The sequence below is a fragment of the Delphinus delphis genome, chromosome 3, assembly GCF_949987515.2.
Source record: "Delphinus delphis chromosome 3, mDelDel1.2, whole genome shotgun sequence".
NCBI classification, from domain to species: Eukaryota; Metazoa; Chordata; class Mammalia; order Artiodactyla; family Delphinidae; genus Delphinus; species Delphinus delphis.
This window is the reverse complement of record NC_082685.1, coordinates 18,502,027-18,523,150: the sequence shown is the minus strand read 5'-3', so window position 1 is coordinate 18,523,150 and position 21,124 is coordinate 18,502,027. Positions and strand designations below refer to the sequence as shown.

The window sequence follows — 21,124 nt, the reverse complement described above, 5'->3', positions numbered from 1 at the left end:
CTTTAAGGAGAAATACAAAATTTCCAAATAAACCACAGACATATTAAATCTAGGAGTATACTAAAAGAATAACACACGATGCCAAGTAAGGTTTATTTTATGATATCACAATAGGAAACCTAAGAATTAATTCAATTATTATCATGGGTTAAAAAATGGATATGACATCTCAATAGATGCCAAAAAAGTTATTTGATAGCATTCAATGTTCATTTTTAAATAAAAATATAAAGTAAGCTAGAATAGAACAGTACTTTCTAAACATGAGAAAGAGGATCCCTCAGGGTGCAATAGCAAATACTCATACTTTATGGTGACATACAAGAGGTATTAAAGATAAGAATAGGCCAGGGGGCTCAATCACATCTATTACTTAATAAAAATCCCAATTAAATTTTTATTTTGGAATCTGACAAAATGATGTTCAAGGTCATCTGGGAGAATGGACAGCCTCAACTATATCTGAAAAAGAAGTACAACAAAGTAGGCAGGAGGTGAACTGCCAGAGCTTTGGTAATTAAAAGACTACGTTACTGGCATAGAAATAAAAAGATCCAGAGACTAAACAGAGAGTCCAGAAATAAGCCTCAGAGCATAATGGATATTTCAACACATGATAAAGGTGGAATTTCAAATTAGTAAGGAAATAATATTTGATACATGATATTGAGAAAACTTTACTACTACTGTAGTAATAGTTTACTACTGTACTTATATAAGAAATCTAGACTTCTACTTCACACTATGTCAAAACGAATAACAGCAGATCATTTAAATGTAAAAAATATACATGTGATTTAAAAAATTAGGTTAATTTTTAGACATGAAAGGACCTTCTAAGCACAATACCTTAGAAGGTATAAAGGAAAAGTCCATTAAATATGACCGCCAAAAAAAAAAAAGTCTACAGGGAAAACAAGCCCCAAGACAGCAGAAAAAAAAAATTTATAACAAATATTCTGACAAATGGTAAATATCCTTAATCAATAATAAAGGAGTGGAAAAAGGTGGAAAACTCAAAAAAATGGGCAAAGGATATGAACAGGTGAACCACCAATGGCAAATAAAACATGAAAAAAATAGTTTATCTTCCTAGTTCTCAAAAATATAAATTTGAGATGAAGAGTTGTTTTTCTTTCAGATTAAAAAAGACCAAGAATGCTCACATGTAATCACAACACTCATGCAGAATGTGTACACTCTGACACAGCAATCTCAAAACTTAACCTAAGAAAATAAACAGACAAGAGTAAAAAGAAGTATGAGAATGTTTATAACATTATTGTTGTAACATGGAAACAACTTACATTAATAAGTATTGGTTAAATAAATTATGGTACATTCATAAAATGGATTACTATCAGTTGTTTAAAATGGTTTATATCTCTTGACATCAAGAGCTATGTGGAACATATTATTAAATAAAAAAATTGCAAAATGGTGTGCTTGGAATAATCATATTTTGGTTTAATGAAAAAAGAGAACTCCAAACATCTGTCTCTGAAATATAAATACACACATACACCTTTCTTCATGTGCTTCAAGGATGTATCCTGAAATGTAACACTGAATTAGCTCTTTCTGTGCAATGGGATTATATGTGATATTTTGTTTCTTTTCAAAAAAACTTCTTTGTATTTTTTGAAAAATATTTAACAGGCAAAAACAAGAAAACTACTAGAAAAAAAAAAAAAAAAAGAGAGGAAAGGTTACAATAAAAAAAGCTGACCTGGTCACGGAGGGATTGGGGAAGCTTTAGATTCATGTCCAAACATGTAGTGGGAAGAAGCCTGGGCCACTGCCCAGTTACAGATGCCCTGAAGAGGTGGAGATGAGGGTGGGGCAGGGTGTCCTGACTTACTGCCCCTGCCACCACAGGTTTAGGCCTCAGCCCTGGTCAAGAGGGCTGTCCCACCCCATGGGGCACTCTGCATCTTACTGCCTACTTTCATTTGTGCTCCATTTTACCATCTGACTTCCCAAATCTCTCCCGAGTCTATTTTCCCATTCCTCGTGCAACCTGGGGCTTCCAGACTTGTCTGCTCAATGTTTTTGCTTTCCCTATTCTTGGCTGCTTCTAACTCATGAACTGGATGGTTGCTAGCTTGATCTTTCTCAATCCCAGGCCTGATCATTTCAGTGTACTGCTTAAATACCTCCAAAGGTTTTTAAGTTCCAAAGTTCCAGGGACAAAAACTAAAGCCTCTAACATGGCACTGATGGCCTAACAACTGGGCCAGCCTCCACTTTCACTTCACTCATCGAGCATCCTGTGTTCTAGCCATGGAGAACTGTTTCCCGTTCCCAAACACGCCATGCTCGCTGTGTGTGCCTCTGTGCCTTTGCCCAAGCTATTTTTCACCCTTCCCCAAGACCTTTGCCAGCTGCTCCCCACTCTGGTCCAGCACAGCACCTTGCACAGCCCTGTGCCAGATGCCCCCTGCCATCTGCCCCTTCCTTAGGTTCAGCAGATCCTATGTAAAATCCCTGGCCCAGACAAGGTATTCGATCTGGAGTCAAAATTCCCATTTTACCTGAGAATCCAAGTCTTCTCCTTTTAAACAGAGGTTGGCATCAAGCACATTGAGTCCCACCAGCAGACCAACAATCACCATCCCTTCTTCCTCCATCATTAATGCCTCAGGCTCATAGAACTCACTGAAAGAGATTGATACAACAAGAACACCTTCACCACCCTTCTCTTGGACCTACTCTGCCTTTTCACCTCTTAGCTCATGGCCTGGGTGCCAACTTCATCAGGAGCCAGAGGCTCCCTTGTGTGAATTCCCTTCTTCCTTCTATTTCCTCTCCCACTTTAAGTGCTGCTATCTCTTCTCTGGCCTCTCCTCTCTTCCTGTGGCTTAAAATGGACTCCTCCTACCTCTGGTCTAGGATTAACTCCTCTGTTTGGACCCTGGAGCCCAGACCTCCTCATCTCTTGGCTCCTGTGTTCCTGAACATCACTCTGCCCCTCCTGTCCACTCTGGCTCCTTCTTTTGTGTTGCTATGAACTACTTCTACACTTACATTCATGTCAACATAAAGTGGGATCCCACAGCCTCCCCCACCACCCATCCAAGGATAAAACTCTTCCCTCTTCCCTGTGTCCCACGGAACAACACTGGCTGCTTTTACTTCCTTACTTCCAAGTCACCTCAGCCATTACAGTGAGGCTCCATCCATTACTGCTCTGGTCACCAGCTATTAGCTAATTTACCATTGTGTGTATGAGTACATGAGAACTTATTATCCTAAGAATTAATTGTTTAGAACAAAATCTGTACCTCAGAGTTACTCAGTATAACAGTACTCAAAGAAGAGTACAAAGTACATGAACTATTTGAAACCAGTATTTATCATGAAAAGATATGTTCAATAATAAGCCATGACTTGAAAACAATGGAAAATTTTGGGTGACTGTAAAAGACATTTTTATTTCAGTTAGATAAGAGAATTATCTCTGGAGAGATTTGTTCCTTGTAAATGATCATATCCTGGAGACAATTCCTCTTATAATGGTTACTTTTGTTTATAGAGTTATAAATATAAAAAATGAACCCAGTCATAAATTTCAGAGATAGACAGTTCGTCTTTACTGATGCCAAGAGATATAAAAGTTTACAAACTGAATGTGGAATCCTAAAACAGGTAATCTAGATATGTTCCCTTACAAAAAGCAGGGTTTTATACTTTAAAATTGCCCACTGAATCTAGTTCAAGTCATTTTTCCCCTATTATCATCCAATCAAATACCATTTTGTTGAAACTTAATGGAGTACGCTGTCAGGGTGCCTAATCTTAGGTATTTTTGAAGAACTATCTTCAAAATGACTTTTCAAAATGAAAATATACATCTTCATTCATAAAGACTTTCAGACATCAGTGTTCAAAAAATAAAATACTGCTATTTTAAAACTAAGCCACAGAATAGTTACATTTAATAATAATTTGAATAAAAACTGTACAATATACATTCTTGTTTTAATTCCGAATGATATACGGAACTGTGTTCTAATTACGAAGCAAAAGCTAAGCAAAGATAGGTGATGAAATACCTTAAGAGATGTTTATTGTCTATAAGCACTTTCAGATAATCTGCCAGTTTCTTCTGCATGAGTGCAAGATAAAGCCAAGCTCTGCCCCTTCCCACAGCTGTCCTGGAATTCAAACAGAGAATCAAACTATTATGACATAACAATAATAACAACAAAAAACAAAGGGAAAAAAACCAACTTAGCCAAGGAAAAACACATGTTCACGCATACATATGCTGGTGAATGCAGAGAATGCTGTAATAGAGCTGCCCTGGGGGCTGGAGGAGCGCACTGTCTGGGAAGGCTGAGGAAATGGCTCACTGCATTCTTTTGGGTACTGTTTGAAGTCTGTATCATGGGCATGTATTCTGCACCACCCCCCCAAAAAAAAATAGGAAAAAAAATCTAAGCCACAAACATCTGATTTCTGGAACAATTAGATAAAACTTTGCATGTATTCATAAAATTTCACAGGGAGTCAGGAAATACCAGGTTAGATTGTATAATGGATAAATTTTCTTTCAAAAGACGAATATAGAACGTAGTTGTTAAAGGGGTGAAGTCTCACAAGATTTCTAGGGCATTAGCTCAAAGGTACAATTTTATTTCTGATGTGGTAAAATACACATAACATAAAGTTTACCACCTTACCCATTTTTAACTGTACTGTTCAGTACTGTTAGGTACATTCATGTTGTGCAACCAATCTCAAAGGTGTGATTTTGAAAAGATCTGTTTTAAACATTAAAAGAAAAGAAAAGGCCTCCCAATTGTAGACCTAACACTATTTGAGGAAAAAAAGATCCTGTTCTAAGCAGAGTAACTGCATTTGTAACACCCAAGAGTATTGGAGGTACTGCTGTAATCAATATCAGCCTCAAAGGGTCAGAGGGCACCCAACTTAATCAATACAAAAGACTGTATTCCCCCCTTCTCCCTTCAATAAATGATGTAAAGCCAGAGTAAAAAAGAAAGGAAATAAAGTCGGAAAAAAAAAAGACATCTGATGTTGGCATGATAGGAAAAATGGACACTGACATGTGCTGCTTGGTGGGAGTGCAAACTGGTACAATTCTTCTAGCAGGCAATTTAATGACAGTAGGTTATCAAAATTCTACATCTAGTAATATAAGGAAATAATTTAGGAGGTACGCAAAGATGTATGTTTGGGGGTGGTCACCACTGCACTGTTTGGATAATGAGAATTTGAAGACAACCACAAAGAGCAAAGTGGGAGGAGCTATACAAAAATGATGTGGATGACTATTATGGCAAAAGGTTTAAAATCTAATATTAAATGGGAAAAGAAGCCACAAAACAGTACGTACAGTTTAATACTTGTTTTTTTTTCCCAGTTCCCCACCTCTGTACAATATACTGCTCTTAGTTTAGGTTCACTTCCAAAATATTTTTATGCATATGAAAATAAATATAAATTCTATTTTTCTCTCCTGTTTACAAAAAAATTAGTATGCTATATATGCCGTTCTGCAACTTGCTTATTTCACTGAATATCTGTCATTTTGAAATTCTTTCCAGACACAGGGAATTTTTCGTTCATTTTTTCATAGCTTTAGAGTGTTTCAGTATTGGACTGCCCTATAATTTATTTAGCTGGTTTTTATCTAGGCTGTTTCTAATCTTCCGCTGCTACAAATAATGCTGCAACAGGTATTTCTGTACATGTGTCATTTTCATGTGTTAGATTTACGAGATAAAACTCCTAGAAGTGGAATTGCTGGGTCAAAGGGTAGATGTATTGGTGGTTTTTGTGGATAGTGCCAAACTGTCTTCCATGAGAAGCAGTGCAATAATGAAGCCACTGGGTGAGGTGGAGGGGAATAAAAATAGACTCTTATTTATTTGTCTGTCCGACTATGCACTGAAAGGATCTAAAAGGATACTGACCACGATATTAATTGTAGTTTTTTTTCTGAGTAGTAAGCTAACAGAAGCGCCTTTTTTGTTTCTTAATTAAAAGTTATGTAGGGCTTCCCTGGTGGCGCAGTGGTTGAGAGTCCACCTGCCGATGCAGGGGACGCGGGTTCGTGCCCCGGTCCGGGAGGATCCTGCATGCCGCGGAGTGGCTAGGTCCGTGGGCCATGGCCGCTGAGCCTGCGCGTCCGGAGCCTGTGCTCCGCAACGGGAGAGGCCACAGCAGTGAGAGGCCCGCGTACGGCAAAAAAAAAAAAAAAAAAAAAAAGTTATGTAATAAGAAAAAAGATTGATTTTTGGGTTATTTTATTTTTTTTAGAATTTATTTATTTTTGGCTGTGTTGGGTCCTTGTTGCTGCGCGCGGGCTTTCTCGAGTTGTGGTGAAGGGAGGTTACTCTTCGTTGCGGTGCGCGTGCTTCTCATTGCGGTGGCTTCTCTTGTTGCAGAGCCTGGGCTCTAGGCGTGTGCGCTTCAGTAGTTGTGGCGCATGGGCTCTAGAGCACAGGCTCAGTAGTTGTGGCACACAGGCTTCGTTGCTCCGCGGCATGTGGGATCTTCCCAGACCAGGGATCGAACCCATGTTTCCTGCATTGGCAGGCGGAGTCTTAACCACTGTGCCACCAGGGAAGTCCCAAAAAAGGTTGTTTTTAATTTTCAAAAAAGAGAGACAAGCTTTGTCTGTTATCTGGGTTTAAATGCCAATCTTAAGTGTAACTTATTCATTGTGTAACAGTTTGTTTAATAATAAACCATGACATGAAAACAATGAAATATTTTGGGTGATAGGCCATACTGTAAAAGATATTTTTATCTCAATTAGACAAGGACATTAAACTCTAGAGAGATGTCTCTCAGGATGCAAAGTTCGTCACGCAAGTTTCAAACCACCTTAGAGCAAATAGTCTCTACCCTCATAAAAAATTCTGGTCATAACTTCCAAAATACTGCAGAAATTTTAGAACTTTTGTTACTATTTAATGAAATAGTAAAAACACTGCAGCTCTTTATAGAGCAAAGCAGTAGCCTTTTCTCACATGGCTCCCAACAAGGCTACTCCTCCAGAGGCGTCAAGAGGAGGGAGCTACTATGTATTTCCTTTTTGGCAGACAGAGGGAGGATTTTGGTACTTAAGCTAGTTACCTGTTTAGCATCCACAGGGAACAGAAGCAGTGAGTTTAGCTGACAACAAGCTCTTTGTTAGCACAACAAGACTTCAAAAATGCCTCCTGTGCCTAAGTGGAAATAGCCTGAGTGCAGGAGGAGGGAGACCCCTGCTCCATCCAACCAGACCACCCAGAGACACAGTCTAGTGCTGTACTCTTGAGGGAGTGAGCTTGCTGGAAGGGAATGGACAATAGGACCACATAAAGAACAAGCGAAGGGACTTCCCTGGTGGCGCAGTGGTTAAGAATGCAGGGGACATGGGTTCGATTCCTGGTCCGGGAAGATCCCACATGCCAGGGAGCAATGAAGCCTGTGTGCCACAACTGCTCAGCCTGCGCTCTAGAACCCGCGAGCCACAATTACTGAAGCCTGCGTGCCTAGAGCCTGTGCTCTGCAACGAGAAGCCACTGCAGTGAGAAGCCCGCACACTGCAATGAAGACCCAATACCACCAAAAAAAAAAAAACTGAAGAAACAAGGCAGAAGACGTAGGAGGCTCATGAGGGGGTCACCAAATAAATATATGAAAGGTTGTCGCTGAAGGTTTTCACCTTAGGTGGTATAGGCCCAGAGGGATGAACCAGGGACAGAGACAGAAGGCTTAAGTCCTATGAATGCACAGGGCTCAGCAAAGATGGAGTTTAGTGGGATTTAGAGGGTTTAGTGGGATTTAGAGGGCTTCAGAGACCAGCAGACCTGTGTTTTCTTCCTGGTTCCACCACTCCCTTGCCGAGGGACCTTGAGCAAGTTACTTAACTACTCGGAGTCTCAGTTTCTGCACTTGTAGATGGGGACACCAACAGCTTAGTTCCTAGGGATTTGTGGAGGATAAAACGAGATAATGAAATGTCCTTAGCACAATGCCTGGCACATGGCAGGCCCTTAGTTAATTGTGGTGGCTATTATTATTATCTAAAAATGGTATAAGCTGGCTCTGCAGGAGAAGGTCAAACAGAGGCTGGACAGTTGAGTCCCCTGTGAAAGACTCTGCCGGGAGAACTTTTGCATTGGCCTAAGGATCTCCAGGGCCCCTTCTCAATGCAGATTCCACGATACACCTTTTCGTGTTCCATTCAGTTTTTTATTTTGAGCCTATACATAGGGATCCCAAGGGCAAACCCAGATAAGGCAAAAAGGCAAAATTCATCAGTGCCAGCCTTTCCACAAATGTTTCTTATCCTGGAATCTAAAATCTGTTCCAAACTGTATTATTCAGAAAACTGCCCAGGTGCATCTGTCTTTTTTTTTTTTTAAACATCTTTATTGGAGTGTAATTGCTTTTTAATGGTGTGTTAGTTTCTGCTTTATAACAAAGTGAATCAGCTATACATATACATATATCCCCATATCTCCTCCCTCTTGCGTCTCCCTCCCCCCCTCCCTATCCCATCCCTCTAGGTGGTCACAAAGCACCCAGGTGCATCTGAAGCAGCAATTCCAGGAGTGTAACAACTCTTTTTCCTCCTGTAACTGCTCTTTGGGTGACAACACCTTTTCACTATTTGACCTTGTACGACACGCAATCACTGTCCCCATTTTAAAGAAAAGGAAACTGTGGCTCAGAGAGGGGGAAATTTTCTCAAGCTTATGTGGAGAATGAGCAGCAGAGCTGGGACTAAAGTCTAAGTAGAGTGTAGCTTTTGCTACAATTTGTTCTAAATTAGAAAACGCTTTATCAGCAAAGAATAGAGAAATTGATAAATACAAGGAAGTTTTCTTAAAACATCAAATTGATGTAACTACTTCTCACTCACTTTAATTCTGGCAGATTTCTGACACTAGTGGCTATATCTGATGCTTCTGGACAAAGTTTCTCCACCAGCTCCAAAGGACCAAAGAAAGATTTATTTTGGCCAATAAAACTCTTCTTAACTAAAAGGGAAAACAGAAGTGTTATTCATAAGAACAGGTTGCAAAATGTCTTCAGGGTCCCACAGTCTCTCTCCCAAAAGCCAAATGAATGCTGTGGAGCTGCACTGCTTACTCCTTCTGATTCAGTCTTGGGGACTGGGAAAGGCCAGGTACCAAATGAGCTCTCCCTTCCTCTAATGAAAGGGTTTCTCTGATATACTCACTAGGCTCTTTCTTTCAAGTATTTATTGATCATGAAATAAAACAAGTGGTCAAATGATCACCTGTGAAATCCTTGCCCTTTCTCCCTCCTATGCCAAAGTCAATTCTTGATTTCAAATCATCACCACCATCCCTCATCTGAACTGCTGCAATAATCTCCTAATGGGTTTCCCTGCTCCTAATACCGTCACCTCCCCACCTTTCTAATCTGTCCTCCACATAGCTGGAAGTTCTTTTACAAATGTAAGTTAGATCTTGTTTTTCCCTTGCTGAAAATCCTCTAAATACTCTTAGAATAAAATCCAGCTCCTTACCTGACCTATAAAGGCCTACCGTGATCCAGCCCATCCCAACTGCCCTGACCTCACCTACTGCTTCTCAGCATGCCTCAGTTACCTGGTGTCTTCCTGAAACCAAGGTTGGTCCCCCTCAGGACTTTGCTCCTGTTTTGTTCTGTCTTTCTAGGAAGGCTCTTGCCCCAAACATTTGCAAGGTTGACTCCTTCTCTTTTAGGTCTCAGCTCACATTTTACCTCCCCAGAAAGACCTTCGCCTCTCACCCTAGTTGAAAGGTTTTTCCCTTTATTCTCTATCATTTAACCTATTTTGCATCCCTGAATTTGTAGCATTTTGTAATTATGTTTGCTTCTGAGTTTGTTGTCTGTCTCCTCTTCTAGAACTGTGCTGTCCAAGGTAGTCACTAGCCACAAGTGCTACTGAAATGTAGCCAGTGCAACTGAGATGTGCTGTAAGTATAAAACACACGGTGGATCTTTAAGCCTCAGTGTAGAAAAGAATGCAAAATATCTCATTAGTAAGGTTTATACTGATTATATGTGTCAAAATGATAATATTTTGGCTATATTGGGATAAATTACTAAAAGTAATTTCATCTGTTTCTTCTCCGTTTTTTTAAACGTGTCTACTAGAACATTAGAAATTACACATGTGGCTTGCATGGCATTTCTATTGGACAGCGCTGCTCTAGAATGTCGCGTCTTGTGGGCAGGGACCTTGTTTGTCTTGTGCACTGTTTGTCTTGTGTGCACAAGAACACCACCAGCACCCAGAACAACGTTTGGCACTGATGATGCTGGGAAGCAGCTAGCCCAAATTTTTCAAGCCCCCGCCCCCGCCCTCAGGCTCACCTTTCAGCCCATGTTTGAGGCAGTGCTCCATCACTACAAAGAACTGCTGCAAGGGGGCATGGTCTGCATCCAGGCTGCGGCCCAGGCTCAGGGCGGACTGGAGCAAGACCTTGATGCTGAGTTTCATCATGTGCATCAGGTTGACACGCTCCTCCATCATCTGGCACTTGGAAGCTGGAGGACAGAAGCGGGGACAGCTTCGTTAGCGGACTGAGTGTAGCCCGGGGTGAGGAGGCTGGACGCGGAACAATGGAGGCGGTCTGCTCGGAGCGCGGACGTGCGGGTAAACTGGAGATCGCAGCCAGCCGGGCCCTGACCCCGGGAGGTCACAGCCGCATGTGGGCGGCGGGGTCCTTGGGTCAGACTCTAGAGGCCTCTCCCAGGTAGCTCAGCGCGTTGCTACGGCGACGACCCTACCAAGAGTCTCCGCGAAAGGTTCCTCCCACGCCCCCATTCCATTTTTGACTAATGGTAGGGCGCAAACTCCAGGAAGCCCTGCCCCAAGCTAGAAGGCTTGCTGGGAAAGTGCTCCACCCCCTCTCGTTCCTATTGGAGGAGTCCAGCTCGAGGCCACGCCCATGGAGCTAACGGGCGCCATTTTGACTTTTCAGCCAGGACGGAGGTAGCGGCTTCCGGGATTGGTTGGGTTGGTCCGCACACCGGCCACAGGGCTTTCTGAGCCGGTTGTTTTGCCTGATAGTGCCAGCCGGAGCCTTCGAGAAAGCAGCAGTTCCTCAGTAATGGACTCAAATTTTCGTTGTTACCCATCTTTCGTCCACAATTAGTGGACAATTACGAGTTTTACACTTCTTTTGTAAATAAAACCGTTAGAATAAAATGAACTCAGCTGCTTTTCAACTCCATTAACCTTGTCACTTTGAGAGTAAAAGTTTGTAGTCAATATCATATATCCATGACAAATTCTTACCAAGTGTCATCTCAAGCCCAGGAAACTGTCATTCGAGAAATTAATAATATAGACCCCAAACTATAACCTACTCCCGGCAGGAAAAATATCCCGGGCCAGCGCGCCCCTCTCTCCGCACCTGCGCCATCGTTTGGTCATTTAAATGGGTGGGGTGGGGTGGGGATCTTACTGTTTTAGTTTGCAGTTGTTCATTACAGATGTTAAGCAGCTTTTCATGTTTGTCTCCTAGTATTCCTTCTATGAACTGCCTGTTAAATCTTTTAACCTTCTTTGCCTTTGTTTTATTGGTCCGTATATTCTGGATATTAATCCTTTGTCTACCTGCTTTATTTCATGGGCAGTAAATAATATGGACATATAAATAGTTAAAAGAGCATATATATGTGTAGCTAAACCGAAAAGAATGATACTATGACTGTGAATTTATAATACAGGTATTAAGACTAGAGACAGCCTGGGACTGAAAATTCTAAATTCTCATCAAAACCCAAGAGGACAGCTGCTGGGAAAGAAAAATCGGCCTAAACCTTTCATCATGGTGTGGAAAAAGAAAAGTGGACTTTAAGTAAAGCATTTGGGTGGGAGTGGTATAATTATTTTTAAATTTTGAGAGAATCCTATGTATTACATTTATAAATTTGAAAAGTTTAATGAAATGGATGATAGGCAAAGGAATATAAACTGTAAAACCCCAACAAGAAGAGGGAGAAATCCTGAATAGACCAATAACCACAGAAGCAATTTGTAAAGATTTATTCAAAGAAGATACCAATCCCCGGTCTAAAACGAAGTCTAGTGTTGTTCGAATGGGAATACGTATGCAGGCAGTCCTGTGGAGGGCTAGGCAGGCCCAGATATTTTAAGGAAGTCGATTTCTAGATCCTCAAGTTTCACAGGCACTCTTTCTTCTTCCACTCTACAGAAGAACCACAATTCATTCCTTGTTCAATATCTTGTCCTCTTTTTTTAAAAAATAAACTTATTTATTCATTTATTTAATTTTTGGCTGCATTGGGTCTTCACTGCTGCAGGCGGGTTTTCTCTAGTTGCTGAGAGTGGGGGCTACTCTGTTGCGGTGCGCAGGCTTCTCATTGCAGTGGCTTCTCTTGTTGCGGAGCATGGGCTCTAGGCACGTGGGCTTCAGTAGTTGTGGCTCATGGGCTCTAGAGCGCAGGCTCAGTAGTTGTGGTGCGTGGGCTTAGTTGCTCCACGGCATGTGGGATCTTCCCAGACCAGGGCGCAAACCCGTGTCCCCTGCATTGGCAGGCAGATTCTTAACCACTGTGCCACCAGGGAAGCCCCCATATCTTCCTCTTGATGCACTGACCTGGGGTGCAGAAAGTCTCACACACCAAATGGAGGTGAAACCTCCTTTGATGATTAATCAAGTCACTCAAAACATGAAGAGCCTCCAGTCTCTCATTGCTTTGTTGAACTTAGTTAAACTTGGTCTTGGGAGAGAGGGTTGGTCTCCAGCCCTCTGCTGGGTATCCTGAATTTGGAGAGTTAAAAAAAAATTTCCCCCACAAATATGAATATATATAATTGTTTTCAGTCTCAATACTCATCCCTTGGATATGCCATTAACTTGATGGACACGTTCAATAAATTAAATGAGCCAAACTGAAGCTCCAAGTTTTTGATGAAAATGGATTTCAAGTACATGTAAACTAACTTTTAAATAATTAAGTAATTAATTAATTTTGGCCATATGGGACTTAGTTCCCTGACTAGGGATCAAACCCGTGTCCCCTGCAGTGGAAGTGTGCAGTCCCAACCACTGGACAACCAGGGAATTCCCTAAACACTTTTTGTCAAAAAATATTGTATTGGCAAGGTGTAATGAAATAAGCAATGTTTAGATATTCCCAACCATTTTGAGTGTTCTGAGTTAAACAGAGTGAAAGAATTATAAGGCATAATTATCATCTGATAAGTTTTGATAAAGTCTTTTTTTGGGAACTTCCCAGAGGTAGAGAAATTTCTTTAATGTGACTAGGTTGTATCCTTTTGCAAGTAAGGTGATTTTCATTTGAACAAAATGAATATTTGAACAAAAATGAACAAAATTTTGACATTAGATCAATGTGATTTGGGGCATATAACTTAGAAGGAGTTCAAAAATTGAACAACATTACTATAACAAAACTGTCCATTTCATACCTGAGTCACTTTGCTGTACAGCAGAAATTAACATGACATTGTAAATCAACTATACTTCAATAAAACTTAAAAAAAATATTTGGTAGAATTTACCAATGGGAAAAAAAAACCTGTCCATTTCTATTTCTTATTTATATGAGCCAGATTTCTCAAGGATCACATCTATAAAAAATCAAAAAATAGGAATAAAATTGATTCTGAGTCCTATCACATTTTATCAGTAAATATATATATTCATCTACAAGTACATGCTAATGAAAAAACCAACACCAGCTCATGAAGAGAAGTAATTCCAAGAAAAATTTAGGTATAATTACTTATAAAATTATATTCCTTTAATTAACTTAGCATTACTAATAATTCTAATGGTAATTTGTTCCAGAAGAAAAAAATTTTTTTAAATTAATTTATTTATTTTTGGCTGCATTGGGTCTTTGTTACTGAGCACAGGCTTTCTCTAGTTGTGGCGAGAGGGGGCTACTCTTCGTTGCGGTGTGTGAGCTTCTCATTGTGGTGGCTTCTCTTGTTGCAGAGCATGGGGTCTAGGCCCGCGGGCTTCAGTAGTTGTGGCTCGCGGGCTTTAGAGTGCAGGCTCAGTAGTTGTGGTACATGGGCTTAGTTGCTCGTGGCACGTGGGATCTTCCTGGACCAGGGCTCGAGCCCGTGTCCCCTGCATTGGCAGGCAGAGTCTTAACCACTGCACCACTAGGGAAGCCCAAGAAAAAATATTTTATACACTCAGCTTTAGTCACAAGAAAAGTTTATTACATTTTAATTAATTTACATATTTTTTTCTGAGATGTATGATAGGATGACCAATAAAAAAATTTAAAACATACGTAAGTGGATTGGAAATTCAAGTCCAAGGAATAAAAGGGAAAAATGTAAAAATTTCAAATATTAATTAACTTGTTATTTATTTTTAAGATGGATGGTAGTGTTATCAAATCATTAAGGTATTTATATACCACTTGATACACTTAAAAGAATGATATCATGGTTTTATTTTAAAAAGTCAATTTTACAATAAACCAGAAAATGTATTCTAAACTTTAAAATTATGATGAAGAATTTTATGTATCAACTTTAAAAGCTGAAGATTTTTGGGGGGGGGGTCATGTGAACAAAAAATGTGAAGACTAGTGCTTAAGGCAGTGGCTCCTACCATCGTTCCTGGGAACACAGCAGTGTTCTGCAGCCATCTCATCCATCCCGTGGTTGGGTTAGTCACTTATTCCCATTTGAGCTCAATTTAGGGTCATGGAAAATTGGAGCTGGAAGGATCTTTAAGCTGTTTCATCTCTCAGTTTTATTAGCTTTGTGACCTTGGCTAAGCTGTTCACATCTCTAAGCTTTGTTAATAATAGTTCAACACAACACACAGAATGTCACAAAATTCCACACTTATTGAATTGCCAAGTAAATGGTCTGATCAGGGATCTCAACCTTGACTGTTGTAGAGGGGCTGGGCCTGTAACATAAAAGAGTGACCCAGTGAGAGGACAAGCTGGAGAGAACGTGCAGCCACCCTCTTGCTGGAGGAATGCTGATTGATCATATGTGCCAGATGGGAGTTTTCAGGAGAAGCTGGTGATCTGGATTTTTATGGAAAACCTGGTAATTGGCTAAAAAAATTTTAAATGCTTATAAAAGCATTTAAGTATAAACTATGCAGGAGAGAAAAAAATGCAACTACCAGCCACAAACATCTCAAAGGGCTGCTCTATACCTTTGGTGTAGAGAATAAGTATTCACTTCAGGGAGTGGATTCTACAATTTTTTTCTTTTTTGATCGGGTTCTGAATTATAGAGAATTAACTAGATTCTTTATAAATTTGAGTTTTAGTTTTGATTAGCCCTTTGGTGTCTTGAAAGATCTTATAATACAGTATGGTGTTACCCTGTACTGACAAAGCCATTTTACACTTTCCTAATTTTCCGGAATTTTCACTTATCTCAATGGCTAACTTAAGGAGTTCAGCAATGTGAAATGAAAAAGTCATTGTACTTCATTTTGGAAGGAGCAATATCACTTGTGAAGAAGTGCTCTGACACATGGAAAAAAAATTTGCCATGGAAGACAACAGAGAAAGGCATAATACATATCACCTACCTAATGCCAAATATATATCTAAATACTTTAAAAATTAAAGAATGACTTCTTCAGTGAGTTTTGTTATTCATCCTTTAGGACAGGGGTCCCTATCCACCGGGCCACGGACCAGTACTGGTCTGTGGCCTGTCAGGAAGTGGGCCACACAGCAGGAGGTGAGTGGCGGGTGAGTGAGCGAAGTTTCACCTGTATTTACAGCTGCTCCCCATCACTTGCATTACCACCTGAGTCCTGCCTTCTGTCAGATCAGCAGCGGCACTGGATTGTCATAGGAGCACGAGCCCTACTGTGAACTGTGTATGCGAGGGATTTAGGTTGCATGCTCCTTATGAGAATCTAATGCCTGATGATCTGAGGCAGTGATGCTAGCGCTGGGGAGTGGCTGCAAATACAGATTATCATTAGCAGAGAGGTTTGACTGCACAGAGAACATAAACAATTGCTTGCAGACTCATATCAAAACCCTATCAGTGACTGGCAAGTGAAGACAAGCTCAGGGCTCCCACTGATTCTGCATTATCGTGAGTTGTATAATTATTTCATTGTATATTACAATGTAATAATAATAGAAATAAAGTGCCCAATAAATGTAACATGCTTGAATCATCTCGAAACCATTCCCCCCACCAAGTCTGTGGAAAAATTGTCTTCCATGAAACTGGTCCCTGGTGCCAAAAAGCTTGGGGACCACTGCTTTAGGAGGAGGCATTACTTTAAAAAGCACGATGTAGAACCCTGTGTGTGTATACTGTGGTTTGTGTGAAAACTGTGTGTATAGAGATGAAAGCACGTTACATGCACAGACACTCTGAAACACAGTAGGATTGGGGACAGTTTCTGGGAAGGAGGACTTATTCTACACTGAGTGTCCTTTAGTACAGTTTGATTTTTGTTTTTGTTTTACCATGTGTATTACCTTTAGAAAAAATACCAAAAAACCAAACAAGATAACTACAGAGAATGCAATCATTGTGGCAAGTTGTGCTACCAGACCCCACGTGGGATAACATTTTAAAACAAGTATTCAAAGCGTTCCACATTCCATGACATTCCACAGCTTTTTCCTTAAACCTGTATCACCAAAACAATTTTATCTGGCAAGAGTGCTGCTAACATTCAGTCTCCGCTCCTTCACCACTCCCTCTGAATAATCTCTGTTCTCACTGCTTTTGTAAGCAGATAAGCAGATCAATGGAAAAGAGATGAAATGAGCCAGCCCTGACTGGAGTGGTGGCTGCCATCTTCTCCTGACCTGCTTTTCTGAGGCCTCTGCAGAGCATGCTACCCAGGGTTCAGTTCCTTTTCCCCATCCCCACTCCTGTCCTACCTGATGGCTTCAAATCTGGGTTACTCTCGGAGTAACAGCTCACCCAGCTGTTCCCCACACTTCTGCCCTCAGTAAGCCATGTTCACAATTCTCACCAGATTTGAGTGGCAGTTATTTACTTAATATTTTCTTTAAATTGACTAATTAAAAATCCATATGTGTATATTACAGCATTTTACTTATAAAATTATTTAAAGGCATCAAGGCATTGAGGTGATGTGACTAAGAGCACAGGCTTGAGAGGCAGCCTGGCTTGGTTCAAGTCCTGGCTCTGCCATTTCTAAGTAAACTTTTGTCAAATTACTTCTCTTTAATGCAGTTTCCCTCTTTATAAATAGGGGATAACAAAGGTACCTACCACGTGGGGCAGGCTATGTGGGCGGAGGCATGAAGTCAACCTCTCCCTCCCATGGCCCTAAGTGACAGCAATTTCCTGCAGGGATGCAGTCCCTATCTGGTTGGGTGGGTGAGAGGCTGCTGCCCAGTGCCTGCCTAACGTGCTGTGGCGCTGCCAGCCCGGGGCAGGCCAGTGCATACCTGGCCCTGCCCTGAGAGTCAGACAGCATAACCCCAACCCTCCCTGCGGCCGCACTGGTCATGCAGCGTGGTCAGGGAGGGGTGGGGACAAGCCCTAGGGCAGTTCAAGTGGAACAGAGCGGCCAAGAACCTGTCCCAGGAAGACAGTGGAAGATGGGACCACACAAAAGCCGGCTCCAAGGCCCCCACACATGCTCCTTTGTCCCATCAGACTTCACTTAATACAAATTCAAAGATAAAATTAGTAAGAATTTCTATCATGGGGCACTTCTGAGTACCTGGCCGTGCACAATCACACTGATTAAAGCCTGCATTGATTGCAGATCATGAAGCCAGTTCAGCGATCACCTAGGATTATTGTGAAGATTAAATGAACTAATGTATGTACAGACCTAAGACTAATATCTGGCACCTAGGAAGCACAATATAAATGCTGGGTATTATTTATAGCATTACCATAAATAGAAAACAAGTATTTTTCAAATATGCATTTGTTCAACAAATATTTATTATTCTGTGCTAGGCACAGTTCTAGGCACTGGCACATTTTATTTATCACCGAACAGCTAACATGTATTATTTGCTTACTAAGAAGGCTCCAGAAGAGCCCATGCCTTGACTCTCAGGACTGACCACCAATGGTGGGCATACAGTCAAACACCCATTGATGCGTGTAAAGGTAACGAGCTAGTGGCAACTAGATTCCTGAGTTAAACAGGCTCCTTCGTTACCTTCTAGTCTACTTTCTATCGCCAAAGAAATATTGTTTTCTATCTCGTCAGATTTTAAACTTTCCTCAGTAATCTTCCTTAACCAATGAAACTGTCACAATCCACTATCCTTGTGCCAGTGCTGACTTCTACATCAAATATACATTGGACAGGATGGAATCAAGAAACCTCAAAGGCAGGGACTTCCCTGGTGGTCCAGTGGTAAAGAATCTGCCTTCCAATGCAGGGGACGCTGGTTGGATCCCTGGCTGGGAACTAAGATCCCACATGCTACGGGGCAACTAAGCCCGCACGCCTCAATGAGAGAGCCCCCATGCTGCAAACCACAAAGCCCAGGCACCCTGGAGCCTGCGCGCCACAACTAGAGAGAATCATGTGCGCCTCAGTGAAGATCTCAAGTGCTGCAACTAAGACCTGACGCAGCCAAAAAAATAAAGTAAAATAAATATTAAAAAAGAGTACTTGTTAAAAAAAAAAGGAACCTCAAAGGCACACTATAATATAATGCTTCTTAGAGAGCACTCCACAGTCTTTAGTGAACTCTGCCCCACAGCACTTTGTGTGATGAAAATGTTCTCACTGCACAATCCAATACAGTAGCCACTAGCCACGTGTAGACTACTGAGCACTTCAAATGTGGCTGTTGTGACTGAGGAACTGAATTTTTAACATTTAAACATCACATGTGGGTAGTGGCTACTGTATTGGTTGGCACAGCTCTAAATATCTGGCTTTACAGGGCTAAGTCACACTCTAAATATCATAATCATTTAATGTTTCCGTTCTCACTCATTTGCTAAAACTCTGTTATAGATGACAAAGGCTTAAAAGGACTATAAGAGATCATTGGGTGAACCACAAAATTCCTATTTAACAGGCTGGGAAATGTGATGACTTTTCTGCATGACACAGCTAGTTGGTTGTAGAGCTCACCTGGAACCCTCACCCCCTTAATTCCGCCTTGGTGCTTGGACTCCCCGGTGAGTCGGGATGCGCCGTCAACAACTGGAGGTGTGAGCCAGGATGGCATTTTGAGATTTAAAGCAGAGAACAGTACGGTTTCATTTCTTAAGTAAGTCCTTTAAAAATTAATAAGGACTACCTAAGCTTAAACTCGTACATTTTAAAGTATAAAGTTCACCAGTGAGAATAAGAATGCTGCCTGGGGAACACAACTAGAAGTGAAGTCGCCCCGATCTCAGTCCACCCACGTCCACGTATTTATCTCGGCATGGATACACGGTATAAAGAAAACAGACGAGTAGTTAGGCGAGTTAACAGGATGTTTTTTTAACAACCTAACAGGCTGAGTCGGTTAAGCGCCCTTGCCAGCCTGGCTCCCACAGTAAAACGACCACCCGTCCCACAGAAAGCTCGTAGGTCGCGCCCAGCCGAAGCCTACCTGCGCGCGGCGCGCCGTCCGCGCCGCCCGCGCCGCCGTCCGCGCCGCCCAGCCCAGCGGCCGCGCGCAGCGCGCTGCCGCAGCTCGCCGACAGGTTGCCAGTGGCCCTCCGCGCCAGGGTCAGGATGAGCGCCGACCAGCCTTCCGCCGCCGCACGCGGCTTCGCCACCCTCCGCAGTTCGCCTGGGCCCGGCAGCTGGCTCCGGTCCACGATCTCAAACTCTTCTCCCGGCTCCGGCTCCGGCTCCGGCTCCTGCCCCGCCCGGGACCGGTCTTCCCCGTCGGCCATCTTGGTTTTGTCACGTGGCCCCGGCAGGCAGCGGACTCGGCGCGGGCGGGCGCTTCGCCCTTGCTGCTAGTTTTTCGTGTTCGCGACGGGCTTTCCTCTTTATCGCCCTCCTTTCTTTTCTGTCATTTTAAAAAAGTTCGGGAAAGTGCAAATCATAAGGAGCACCTACGTTCTCATCACCTGGGAGGACTTGTTTTCGTGGAAGTTATTCTTGGGCTTTCTCCTTTTGTTGTGGTGCATCCAACCTGGCTTGGGCACAGCCCACGTGGCCGTAGTTTTTTTTGTGTGACACTATTTCCTCTTTTTCATTTTCATTTCATACTTTACTTCTCCTTAGTGATTTTTCTGCAGCAGTTTTCAGAACAAGCCCTAAAAGAGCGGGTAACGAAACTGGGGGACAGGTGAGGCAGGAAAGCAGGACTTTTTTTTTTAATAACTAAAATCTACAACTTGGCAGGAAAGAGCACACTATGGTGGACTGGGAATCAGAAGATCCGGACTCTGCTATTAATTAGTTAAATGGTGGTAATAATAAAAATAATAAAACCAATTAAGTAAGGAGCACATGGCAGACGAGAATAATTGTGATGACTATCCGTTACTCAACTATGTGGCTTGGGCCAGACGCTCGCAGCAACTAGAGAAAGCCTGTGGGCAGCAGTGAGGACCCAACACAAACAAAAATTAAAAAAAATAAAAAAAAATTTAAGTTGCAGATATTTAGAAATCAAAAAATTTTTACATTAAAATTTGGATATTGGCCTTCTCTTGAGACATAAGAAGTCTTTTGCAACTCCGTATATTCTCTGATGGCAACAAACTGGTGGATTGGATGTTGGCTGCCATTTTTAAAAAAATTTTTTTAATTAAAAAAATTTTTTTATCAGAGTGTAGTTGATTTACAATGTTGTGTTAGTTTCAAGTGTACAACAAAGTGATTTAGTTATACATATATGTATTCTTTTTCAGATTCTTTTACAATTTAGGTTATTACAGAGTATTGAGTAGACTTCTGGTGCTATACAGTAGGTCCTTATTGATTATCTATATATAGCATTGTGTATATATGTTAATCCCAACCTCCTAATTTATTCCCCCCCTTACCCTTTGGTAACCATACTTTTTTTTTTGTTTGTTTTTTTAAATTTATTTTGGCTGCGTTGTGTCTTTGTTGCTGCATGTGGGCTTTCTGTAGTTGCAGCGAGTGGAGGATACTCTTCATTGTGGTGTGTGGGCTTCGCATTGCGGTGGCTTCTCTTGTTGCGGAGCACCTCTCGGCAC

The 21,124-nt window shown here is 41.6% G+C and overlaps 1 protein-coding gene across 2 annotated transcripts in view; it reads right to left on the bottom strand.

The window, feature by feature from the left end:
• The window catches only part of RUFY1 (RUN and FYVE domain containing 1), a 57,410-nt gene extending 37,541 nt beyond the window's left edge, over nt 1–19,869 (bottom strand). The window contains exons 1-5 of one of the 2 annotated variants that reach the window (XM_060008224.1): nt 19,555–19,869; nt 10,354–10,527; nt 8,888–9,005; nt 4,056–4,157; nt 2,535–2,658 (exon numbers count right to left, since the gene is read on the bottom strand). In XM_060008224.1, coding sequence (XP_059864207.1) covers nt 2,535–2,658; nt 4,056–4,157; nt 8,888–9,005; nt 10,354–10,527; nt 19,555–19,843 — 807 coding nt within the window. In that variant the 5' untranslated portion in view covers nt 19,844–19,869. The remainder of the gene's footprint in view (nt 1–2,534; nt 2,659–4,055; nt 4,158–8,887; nt 9,006–10,353; nt 10,528–19,554) is intronic. The other variant, XM_060008225.1, reaches the window with a different exon arrangement.
• Nucleotides 19,870–21,124: the final 1,255 nt, after the last annotated feature.